This window comes from Puntigrus tetrazona, chromosome 21, assembly GCF_018831695.1.
Source record: "Puntigrus tetrazona isolate hp1 chromosome 21, ASM1883169v1, whole genome shotgun sequence".
NCBI lineage: Eukaryota > Metazoa > Chordata > Actinopteri > Cypriniformes > Cyprinidae > Puntigrus > Puntigrus tetrazona.
Window position 1 is genome coordinate 8,617,033 of NC_056719.1, and position 12,211 is coordinate 8,629,243.

The 12,211-nt window shown below is 38.1% G+C and overlaps 1 protein-coding gene across 5 annotated transcripts in view; it reads right to left on the minus strand.

The window, feature by feature from the left end:
- Positions 1-11,690, minus strand: part of gria1b (glutamate receptor, ionotropic, AMPA 1b) — a 47,479-nt gene extending 35,789 nt beyond the window's left edge. For 2 of the 5 annotated variants that reach the window (XR_006247490.1, XM_043221517.1), the window contains exons 1-3: positions 11,073-11,690; positions 10,786-10,920; positions 1,953-2,192 (exon numbers count right to left, since the gene is read on the minus strand). Coding sequence is in view for 3 of the 5 variants with exons in the window: in XM_043221517.1 (XP_043077452.1) it covers positions 1,953-2,192; positions 10,786-10,920; positions 11,073-11,214 (517 nt within the window). In the remaining 2 variants the exon portion in view is untranslated. The remainder of the gene's footprint in view (positions 1-1,952; positions 2,193-10,785; positions 10,921-11,072) is intronic. The other 3 variants (XM_043221516.1, XM_043221515.1, XR_006247491.1) reach the window with 2 other exon arrangements.
- Between the last annotated feature and the right edge of the window lie 521 nt (positions 11,691-12,211).

The following is a 12,211-nucleotide window of genomic DNA, read 5'->3' on the forward strand; positions in this document are numbered from 1 at the left end:
ATAATCAATAGACGACGTACACAGATCCCTCTTTTAAATCAAGTTCTGTTTACCAAATGCTGTGTGTGAGTGGTAATGATGTGAAGTTCATTTCGCCAGACAAACAGAGCTGTTCATTTTAAATTTGCATTTTACTGCCATGGGTTACCTTGGGAACTTCACATGGGTTTTCAGATTAGTGTTTTTTTTAGTAAACAGAGTCTGTGCTTATCATTATTTGACGAGGGTGCTTCGGTAAACGGGGCTTTCGTATGTTTTTTTAATGCGTTAATACATGTTTAAATGGATGCATAGAATGCTAGAATTAGGGCTGTCATAAAACATTGTTACTGAGGAAAAAAACTGACAACATCATGTTAATACTATAAATATTGTAATGTTGTAAATAATCTGGTGTAATCTTGATACTCCAGCACAGCAGGTGGCGATAATGTGGTTAGAAAGAAAGACGGTGACAATGCAGAAAAATACGTAACTGATATTGCCGCACAAAATTTTGTCGAGGAAAATGACAGACGAAAAGGTACACTCTCATTTTCTCGTTTCTTCGTCATATTACAATATAAGTCAACAGCATGGTCTTTTTGTACACCTCTGTACAGTATATTAAAATTTTTGCATTTGAATATTAAAACATTCAAATGCAAAAACACTGCATTCTGACTTTAGAAGATGCAATGACAAAGTATTGTTACATTTTATTAGTTGCATCCCAAATTATTAACTATACACTATGCACTTTAACACTTGTACTTATGCACTCAACCATGTAGAGTATGAATTATTTTATAGAACAAACTACTCGCTATAATTCATATTATTCATGCTATAAAATATCATAAAATAGTGAATGAGCATGTGATTTGGGCTACAGCTAATGCAAAAAACAAAGAAAAACAAAACACCACAACGCGTTTACATGCTTGACGAATTGATAACCGTTGTGGTCCTAATACAGAGACTTCTGTACTCAGAATTGCAGTCCAACCATGTATAATTTATGTTGTAGAACAAAAAATTAAACTCTCTTCAGGTAACCTGAACTCACAAATCGAAGACTGCTATTCTAAAACCCCTTTAGGAAATTCCCAAAGGGAAGCCATGGTGAATTAGTCTTCCGGGTTGGTCTACAAATTGATTTCATGACTGAACAGTTCTATAGCGCTGAGTTTTGTGAATAGGGTGCAATCAATAATGAGCCTAATTTACATAGAAATGAGACATGTTTGTGCTAAAAATAATGACAATGAGTTTTTAAAAATATGTTGCAACTCTAATGCATTTAGCACCAGGTTCAATTGGATTGTGGATGATTAACAAACTGGTTTTCGTGCAGAAGATACTCTGCACAACATTGACTCAAATGTTAAACAAATTCACTAGCTGGAGAGCCGTAAATGACTTCAGCAGGAATGATTTGATGACGGCCTGATAATGATTGGATATGGCAAATACGATGGAGCGCCTCACACACGTCTCCACTATGGTGCAGCCAGTCCTCATCCATACTCAAATCACAAATGAAGATCTTTCAGTGGACTTCAAACAGATTATCAGAACAATCCTGAGGGAATCAGGGAGCCATAAGTAAAATTACTACACCCGAGGCACTGGAAATGTCAAAGTATAACCCTATTACAAGCCAAGCAGAGCACCTCAACAGGATTACACCAAATCATCACGTTTTTCAAACTTTCCCAGCAATATCTTCTAAAGCTCCTAAATCACAAATCACTAAATTATCTGCAGTTCATCTTTGTGACATCCTGTGCAACCTTACAGAGTATTACAACATTTTATCACGACTGCAACTGCAGCGGCAATGCAGATACAGGGGGAAAAAAACAAATAATGAAATATTTACCTCTCCCTGAAAAGCCTGTGGTAGCACTACTCATAAATTTCCGTTATTGTGTTTTTGAAAAGGCACGTTAGTAGGATAAAAAGCCAACCTGAGTCTGAGCTGTACATGTAGACGAACTTGGTCCACTTGTAGTGCTCGACAAGGCCGATCAGAGCATCCTGGAGCTCAGGTCTCAGCTGGATCACAAACTGGTTGTTGGTATCGATGGGGAAGCTGGGCGTGTCGAAGCACACGTGCAGAGCGCCACAGAACGACATCAGCATGTTCATGGTCTTCCTGTCATACAGGCCGATGATGGCATAAACTCCTTTGGAGAACTGGGAACAAACTGAGAAGAGTACAGGAGAAATGTAAAAATTTATGTAATGGTTCAGTTTGCTATTAATAGTCAGTATGGTTAAGGGACACATAATATGCTCATGTAGAATAAGATATTAATATGGCCCTAAAAAGTACTAATAAACAGCTAATATGCTAATAGGCTACTAGTTAATAGTGAGAATTGTTTCTTAAAATAAAGGGTTTTCTGAACAGTAGGCCTATTTCAGTTAATGTGGTCATTTAAGATATTGATTTTTATTACTGTTATACTAAACACAAACGTGTTATGAATAGTTATAGTTATACTTTTATCTTGATAATAAGTCTTAAAAGTAATAAGTACTTTTAAAATAATAAAACATTTAGATGTTTAGGAATGGCCTTCACAAAAACGACGGTTGCATCAATGATAATGCATCAAAACCTTTGAAAAACCTTTGAAATGCTTTTAAAGGAAACAAAGCAAAAAATACTCATACACAAAAATAATGAATATGATTTTTTTTTAATGTGCTGGTGCATCTACAACATCCCAGAATAAAACACCAGCTCATTAACAATATGAAACTCGTGAAACACTCATTAGCATACATTTTCAATCAATACCCAGTGATGACAGAAAAAAACAAGTGCTGGGTAGTCAATACGTTATCTTAAATTCTGTCATGATCACCCCCCAAAGCACTTCCTCCTGAAAAACAAGACCTCAATACGTCTTGCCCTGCATTCTTCTTTGTAATTACAGTGACAGTGAAACCTCCACCCACCAATCATCTCTGCTCCAGCCCCCTCACAGCCGGCTAAACCCCATGTGCTTAAGAAGCACATGGCAATTGATTTTTATTGCAGTACGCCAGAAGGGGGCCTGTTTCATGTATTTGCGAGTCCTTTGTTGCAGACAGTGTCAAATCTAGGTCTCCTCAAGCAGAAAAGCTCCAAAGCACCCCGTAAACACTGAGATAACACATTTTCACCTGAACCCCAAACTGTATCCTACCTCATTCCCTTCACTTTTATTCTGTAAATATAAAAATGCTCCTCTGAGACATTTCAATGCTCCACTGTCTTGTTTAAACCCTTCCACGTTGCATGCATTAATAATAATGTGGGCGTTTTTATATATTAATTATAGTGCGTTTGTAATAACTGTAACACCATATGAGAGCCTCATTTACTACACATTTTAATCTCAGCTAAAATTCCAAAGTGTTTTCAAGCTAAGACCTTCCATTCGTTCCAGCTAATGTATAATTCCAGGGGAGATCGTACCATTTGCATTCAGACATGTTGGTTCCCTGGGGCTTTGAGCATGTGAATGAGGGATGTGCCACAGTTGTGACATACTTCAGCTCCAAATCTTCCCTTCGGGCGAGCAAACTTTCAAACCAGCCTCAGAAAACAACTGTGATAGCAGATAGCTTTCTCCGCTTCTCATCTACTACAGTCGGCACTGTTTAAGTCTTAATAATCACCCTCATTGTCCCCTCCGCAGCACTGATAGTGAGGATTGACAAATGTACTGTCGCTCGTAGATGTTTATCTTTTAAAACAGGCGATAAAGAGTCGATGCAAGGCTACGCAGTGCATTTATCTCAATCATTTGGAAAGATAACGCAAGATTTCTGCGTGCACATCTCCTTTATCAGCGTTCTTCATGCCTACCGCAGATAAAAGGAGGAGGGAAACGGCAAATAATTTTTATGCGGTGCTGGCTGGAAGGAGTATCAGGGTTTGAATCTCTGTGTTGGGGTATAGAGAGCGTGTGTAGAAATGTATAGTTGGGGGAGGGGGGAGGAGAAAACAAGTTTCCTGCCTGCGGTGATCTCCACGATGCTGAAAGATGTTTGTGACAGGTGGGTCCGGTGTGAGTGATCTCGTCTGATCTTCAGTCACTGCAGTGAAGATGAGAGGAGCTCCACTGCATCAATCTGTTCCAGCAGCCTCTGTTCTCCTTGCCTTTGGTTATTGAGCAGCTGAGGTAAAAAGAGTGTTTGAACTGATGTGCAGTCCTGTGACATGGCTGAGAAACCAAAATGGTGACAGGAGGCATTTATGCCAGCCATGGTCAATCAGAGATGCGGATTTGTACTGGTGATGTTTTGACTGCGAATTGTTTACACAAAAATGCACATTTTTTCATCAGTTACTGACCCTCGTGTCATTCTGACCCTTTATTTCTAGTATAACCCATAACAGACCTTTTAGGCAGAACGCCTAACCTTCTATTTTTCTTAGACAACTATAGTGGATGGTTATTTTTACTGACAAGCTCCCAAAAGGATAAAAATAAGGCACCATATACATGGTCCATATGACTCATGCGCTATATTCCAAGTCTGCTAAAGGCACACTATACACTCTAAGTGTAACTGGCAAATGTTGCCTTATTTCTACGTGATCTGATACTTAAAATGATATTGTTATTGTAGTTAATTTGACTAAAATAAAAATAGAATCACATTTATAAATAAAACCAGTCTAGTCTTTTCCAGCATAAATACAGCATCTTGGGATGTGATGTGTCAGGTTTAACATCAAATAAAACCAAATAGTGGCACAAACGTCAAATTTGAGAGTTACAGAGACAGCAACACAAAATTGTGGTCGGTTTTTTTACACAAATCCATTTTATGTCTTCCAAAGAATATTAAAAGTAAATTAAAAGTCTTAAGACGATAAGAATTTAACAGTTTTGAAAAAAGTATCTTATGCAAAATTGTAAGGAAAATAGTTCTAGTAGCCTAATATTGTTAGCCAATCTAATTTGCTAATTTGTACAAATTTGTACAAATTCGTACAACTTTATTCGGAATTATAAAAATTATTCTTTACTGTCACATTTGATCTTTGCTGAATAAGAGCATACAATTGCTGAACTTTTTAACACTGGTATGGTTTTATGTTGCTGTTTTTATATCAATTTAATTTATGTTTATTTGTATAGCAAAAAATAAAATCACGATGTAAGCAATTTCAAAAAAAAAAATCTAAAGCACAGTTTCTCCGAAATCCCTGAGCGTCGACTGGCGCAGAGCAAGCGAGAATTTGCATTTCCTATGGGAGTTGAGCTTAACGCTTGTGCGGAAAAAGCGTTGATAACGGCTAAAAGTTCAGAGATGTTCAACTTTATGCAAATAGCAAGTGAAAAATGCCAGGTGGCAGCCAGTCCCTGTGAGAAGCAGGTATGACATCTGTCACGAGTTTATGAAATATGGTGATTGCGCTTGCATTTCTGCTGGGTTAAATGCTTAAATTATATTGTTTTAGACGCTGGACAAATTAAAATTGCTTGGCCTTTAAATGTTTAAATGTTAAATAAAATGACACTGTATTATTACTTCATTCGAAAACAATCATCATGTTACCCACAAGCCGTAAAAACCTACTTGTATTTTATGGTCTGTTCAAGAGACCATTGTTACAGCTTTTTGTTAAAGCTCTAATTTGTTTCTGATCGCGTTTCTTAAAAGCATTCATAAATTCAACAATGTAAAAATTAGGGAATGTAACAATTCACTCAATTCACGATGCGAAACGATTCAGGAAGCAATACATTCATATAAACTCCTACTCCCAATTGCATCGTGATTCCTTTAAAATCTCAACCAACTTGAATTGGCACATATTTTTACAGATTTTTAGTAAAAAATCAGCTCAGAGCATCATTACATTCCTAGAACTGAAATGCAGTATCGAAATTCAGCAAAAACTTAATAAAGCTTGTTTATTCTGCATAAGTTTTTCTTGTATGCTTCACAAAACATAATATAATTCTAGGGTTGAAATGACATGGGAATGAGCTAATGTCAAAATTAAAATTTTGGGGTGACCTTTTGCTTACAAAATGATGAAAAGGTGGCAACTCATCGCCCAAACCTGTAGCATTAGGGCCCAGAGTTTTACGCTACAAGAAAATACCTAGATCATTTCAGATTACAGCCAAGCGGCTCTTTTTGTCACCTAACAGAATCAGATTTTGTCCCTGGTGTCCTCTAAGCGGCTTGTAGCCACAGTCTTTGCAAGATGATATATCTGATAAGGTACATTTTTATCACTGTATCATTCCAGCCCAGTGAAGGTCGGGGAGCATGTAGCCCCACAGGCGCATATCCTGAAATCACCACAGCTAACCTCAGCCTGCCTGTGCCATTCCCTCTGAACTGCATCCAGTTCCTAACAACTAATGATGCTAATGCCATGCCCGTCATCTATAAATCAAACATGAAGTTTACTGGTATCAAAAAAAATGCATTTAATTGCTGGAAGTTCTTGATAACTGCTTTGCAGATGAAGCTAATGTGGCTGTGTGAGCTATCCTTGGCAATCTTCTTTGGATATTCAGGCTAGCTACCACATCAATGCACTCGCTGCCTTTAAAGTCTTCCATCGCTTCTATAGAAAGCTTCGAATTAAGGCAACCGCACAGGTAAAAGCTCTTCAGCGGTCTATGTGAGTTCCACAGGGAAGACACACAAAACAGTGTTTGTTCCTGAACTCGCTCTGACGAGAGCTTCAATGGGTCTCTTTGGAGCCCGCCTGATTGACATGCTGTGGACATTTGGCCCGACTGCATGTCAACGTGATGAAAGGACTGATACATGCTGAAAGGAGGACCACGGGACTAATGCCAAGAACAGACTGTCATAAAGGCTGGCGATATGGCAAAAGCAGAAACGGATTCTTAAAATAATTCATGTATGGGAGAAAATGAATCTGTCCTATTCACAATAGACAAAAGCCTGAATGCCAGGTTGAAAATGATATGATGATGGGGTTTTTTATTCAACTAGAAAGGCATGAGGAGAAACACTCATTGCCATCATGACATGACACTGACTGGTTATTTCAACTGTCACTGGGAGGTCGACGTACTGCATGTAGCTCACTATTCATCAACGCAACTGACAGCATCAACTTCGACATTACATCAAAGGTGCATGCAATTCTTCAGCATTAATATTGTATAGCCATTTTCATGTGGGCTGATGTTACGTTTGAAAACATCTAAGGGCTAATTCTGATCAACTGTTTACTGTCAAATACTGTGATGCATTTCAAACGAAGGCTGAAGTGTATCACTGCTTGAAGAGCAGGGGTAGCTTGAAAATAAAACTTTTGTCATCATTTACTCACTTTCATCCTCAAACCTGTGCGACTTTCTTCTGCTGAACACAGATATTTTGGGAATGTTTCGATTGTTTATGTCCTTGCAAGTACAAGCCAGTGGGCTCTAATCTACATTGGGACCCACTGACTTTTATTGCAGAAGATTTTTTCAAAAATATATCTAAAATGACACGAGAATGAGTAAATGATGGCATTGCTCTTCATACACACTCTACATCATGGCACCTATAGGTGAGTGTTAATTTCTATAGGTGTATAATCCCACAATCGCTTCCGCTATTCAACTTGCTGTTCCTGAAGAAATTATAACTATATAGGCAACCGTATTATAACCGACCTGTCCACTGTGTTCTCCATTCCTCTTGATATAACACTGTACAGTGTCTTGCCATGTCAGGTAAAGCCCACAATTATCAGAGCGGGTTAAACTCTCCTTCATGTGGTAATTTGGGGAACAATTTTCTTTCTCAGAAGAACACCTGTCTTGTTCCAACTAAATATTGTCAGTTCCCTCCTACATAAGTGGATTTTTCACTATAACTCCCTTTGTGGCTCTGCTCACACATACATACATAAAAACCCCTGAAAATAATCACTTTGGCTATGATGCAATGAATAATAGATTAAATGAATCTATTTGAGTCGTGCTAAACGGTTACTGTAGCTCTTCAGAGTCAAGGCAACTTCAGTAACCAGTTCAGGCACATATCTAAGAAAATAAGAGCCTGTACTGCTGTATGTGCCATTTCTGCCATACATGTCATCTATTTTACAAAGTATTATAAATATGTTAAGAGACAATGATTTGCAGTAATAGGAAAGCATCAAAATGCCTTATTCAAGAAATATAAAGCATTTACATGTTTTATACAAAGATGCTGTTTTACTTTGCTTCTATCAGATGCTTTCAAAAAATGAGAAGTAACATATGAAGTGAACATCCAAACATCTGATCTGGTTTGCAGCATTAAATACTGCAACATGTGTTCAGAAATGCATGAGACCACATTGCATTTGTAGTGTAGACATTACTCTGTCCTGATGTAATCCCAGACAACAAGGACCACCTATTTCTGTCAATCAGCAATTGCACTAAAACAGAGGTTCTCAGCCCTGTTCCTGGAAATGGTTGTGGGTGTGAAATGGAGGGGGGCTAAAGGAAAAGGGTCGAGAGTCACTGCATTAAAGCAAGAGTTGGTTAGAGGCTCTTTAAAGGAAACCGACCGTCTGAACCCCCTCGAAATCCAATCACAAGTGACTCACAGGAGACTCATCTGAGTTACATGTTAATACCAAGTGTAAACTGTTTTTAGTCTCAGCTGACCACTTATGATCAGTTCAGTTAAGATGGAAATACCTAAAGAAAGTTTAAAACAGCATCACCGTGCAAAAAAGCACAATACGAACATGCTGTTTTTAAGTATTATAATGGAAGTGATTTAATGCTAAATTACTCCAAATCTATTCCAGTGAAGATACAAACTCAACTAAATTTTGGATGATTTGAGGGTGAGCAATTTTTTTTTAGCAAATTTTCATTTTTAAGTGAACTTTAACTTAAACGCCATTTGCCAACCATTCAATTATTTGCCAGTGAATGCAAAGTGAAATAAAAGCACTCAAATGGGCTTTAAATTATAAGCCCACTCTGTGCTACTGCACTGTTATTGTAGAGGGTTGGTCATTTTCACTCATAACAACTAAAAGCACAAAATTAAGACACAGCTCTCCTGAACATATCAATCAAGTGACAAAAACGCTGATTTTCTTTTGTTATGTTTCTTTAAACCCCATTGATCGTTCTCTAATTCTGGTCTGTTCTTCCAGCAAAAGAGAAAAATGATCAAATTATCATCAAACTGAATTTTGTTGCCCCTCCTGACACGCAAACTGCTCTAGTGATCTCAGGTTTTGTTCTGGGAAGGTGTATGTAGCGATTAGAGGATAAGACAGCAGCCATGCACAATCGCCCTGATGAGCAAACTCTCTGCAGATGTAATTAGCTCCATATAATTACTTTCACACTTCCCTGTGACAAGAACATACAGACTCAGCCTTTACTTTGTGTGTTAAACTTTCCTTTGATAACCTCCCTCTAATAAGACCCTCTCCGGTGTCACCCTATAAAAATGCCCTGAGGAGTCCCCTAAAATGGAAAACATTGCTCCAGCCCCAGTTTCTCTGCTCAGCCTCCAGTAAACAGCCTACTCTGCTTTTAGGCACTGAGACTTAAAAGGGCACCACTGATGTGTACATGAGAGAGGTTTGTCACATGCACTCATCTGGGAAAGACTATAGCACATATGAACTTTTCAGGAAGATCAGTCTACTGTGCTAGTGTCGAAATATCTCAAACATCTGAAATCTCTTCATCAAAAGCTGCTTGCATGCTAAGCATTATACAGTGTTGTACGTCGCTGGCAGGGTTGAACAAAAACATGGAAAGGTTGTCTGTGTCAATCTCAGACATCAAAGGGCAACATTTGTGACTGACAGCCAGCTGAGCTAGGGATGAGGATGTTTTCTCTGTTCGGCTCGTCTAAATATGTTCATATTAGCAATGTAAAGGATGCATTTCATATTCTATCTCATGGCGGAAAATATGCTGTCAAATCTGTAAATACACTGTGAAAAAAACATGTAAAATGTAACAACTGTGGTGCCATACATTTGCAGAAAAAAGGTTGTGATGTTGCTTCAGGCAGCCTTTCAACATCTCAAAAAAAATAAACCAAACAGAGGCAGCAATATGCAAAATAAAATGCACATCCTTACATATAACGGAGATGCGTAACTATTTGAATAAAATAATCACCACACAGTGACTTCCAGTAAACGTATTGACTTGCTAAATATTATTTTGTTTTGCACCATAACAATATATATGCAAAAAAATACAGCAAAAATACATGCTCGTCTTGTTAAACCTAATATGTTTTAACTGTATACGTTAAGATTACAGTTAACAAGATATTTTATTGCAATTTTTTTCTAATATGATTTAAAATGTATTTATTGCATGAAGGATGCATAATGTGTTTTGTAAACGGACACGTGGCCATGAAGGGAATTAAATTAAACAAACCTCTGTGGTAAAAGATGCATTTGTAAATGCGAAAACCCACCAACTGGCTTGTGTCAAATTCAATCTCAGGTATTCTAAGACGTTTTGCCAGCTTTGCAGTTCCACCTGACATCTTGACGTTATTCTTGACAGTAATCCATCTGGGCTTAAGACTGTATAAGTGAAGGCACGTTTACAGCAACAAAATGTCTGAGGTTCTCCTACTTCGCTAAGCCTACACTGTTTCGCTGGTAAAAAAAAAAAAAAAAAAAAAAAAATCATCATGTACAGAGTCGTACGGAAATCCAGCAAAGCAACAAGCGTGATGGAAACAGGTCGTGCGCACTGCAGAGGTTTGGTTTTGGGAAGAGTAACAGACCTCTGAGAGATACGTTAATACACAACTTACAGGCGTATGTCATGGCAAAGCTGCTCCCCGTGTCCACCATGTCCACTTGTGGTACCAGTTTAGGAACATCGTTGTGTTGAGAGAGCGCGAAACGGAACACGTCGTATTCATGGGAGTCGGTTGGAAACAAACCTCCTGTCGAGATTACAATAAAGTCATTCAGGAACAATAACGCGTACAACGGAATGTATTTAAACCCAAATGGCTAACTGTACCTCATCCCGTTCGACGGAAACTTTAAATCACTGTCAGGGCACGGTTATAAACAATAGCCGCTGAGCACTTACCTATGTTGATGTTACTTGGGAAACTTGAACATGAACACAACCCAAGCAAACCGGTTAAGAGTAAGACGAAGCTTTGCCACATATTTCCGTTTGCATTTGAGAAACTGACAAAAAGCCAAATGCCAAACATATATGTATGCATGTATGTATATCCCAAAGTCTTTGTCTCTTCACTCACACTGAGCCCATAGCGTTAACGCGGAGCCAGCAGAGCGCAGTGAATCCCAGTCAGTCCTGTTAGTAATACCGGTGGGTGACTGAATGAGCGTGTCTCTGACAGCCCTACTTACAATGAACACACTCTCTGTAGTGTCAGCAGAAGAAAGAAAACGCGGATCTTGATCGCTTCCTTAACACCATCACCGCGCGCTCCCGGTAGGTCGTTACTCTACTCGGAGCAGAAGAGCAAATAACTGGGTAAACTTGAAGCCGTGCGCAGACTGTACCATTTTAGAGCCGCTTGATTTCTCCGATTGTTATGCTGTGCAGCTATAAAATGCGCCCACATTCAAATATCTACATTAAGAGCATAAAATAGAAGCCTTAAGTGTGATAAAGCTTACGAGCTGCAGGAAATAAATTGGCACTGTCGGTGCAAACGACGTTATTCGACAAGAAAACAAACAGCGATTTAAACACGGCGTATATTTCTGTATATGGGTCAATGGTAAATATAAATATCTGAGACAAAAGGTTTAAAAATGCGCAAGGAAAATATTTCATGTTGGTGAGCACGTTAAAAAATTGCATAATAATTTCATTACAATAAAATCTTTGATGTCAAGCAGCCTAGCAGCCATTAAAGTAAAACGTGCTGAAATGTTTTAATTACACATGATTAACACCTCAACGTATTCTTGTATTATAACATATTTCTGTAATTAAATATATTCTGTAAAATGGATTATAGTCTAATATTATGCATTGAGCATATATGCATATGCTCAAATGATAATAAATTAGTTTCATATGATAAGAATAAGAATGAGTATAAGAATGATGTCACACAGTCCCAATGCCTGATGTTTAAATTTAAGAAAAAACTCTAATTCTGCCCAACATAGCTATGTAATAGAGCAGTGGTTTTCAACCGTGTTCCCTGGGACCCACAGCTCTGCACATTTTGCATGTCATTCTTA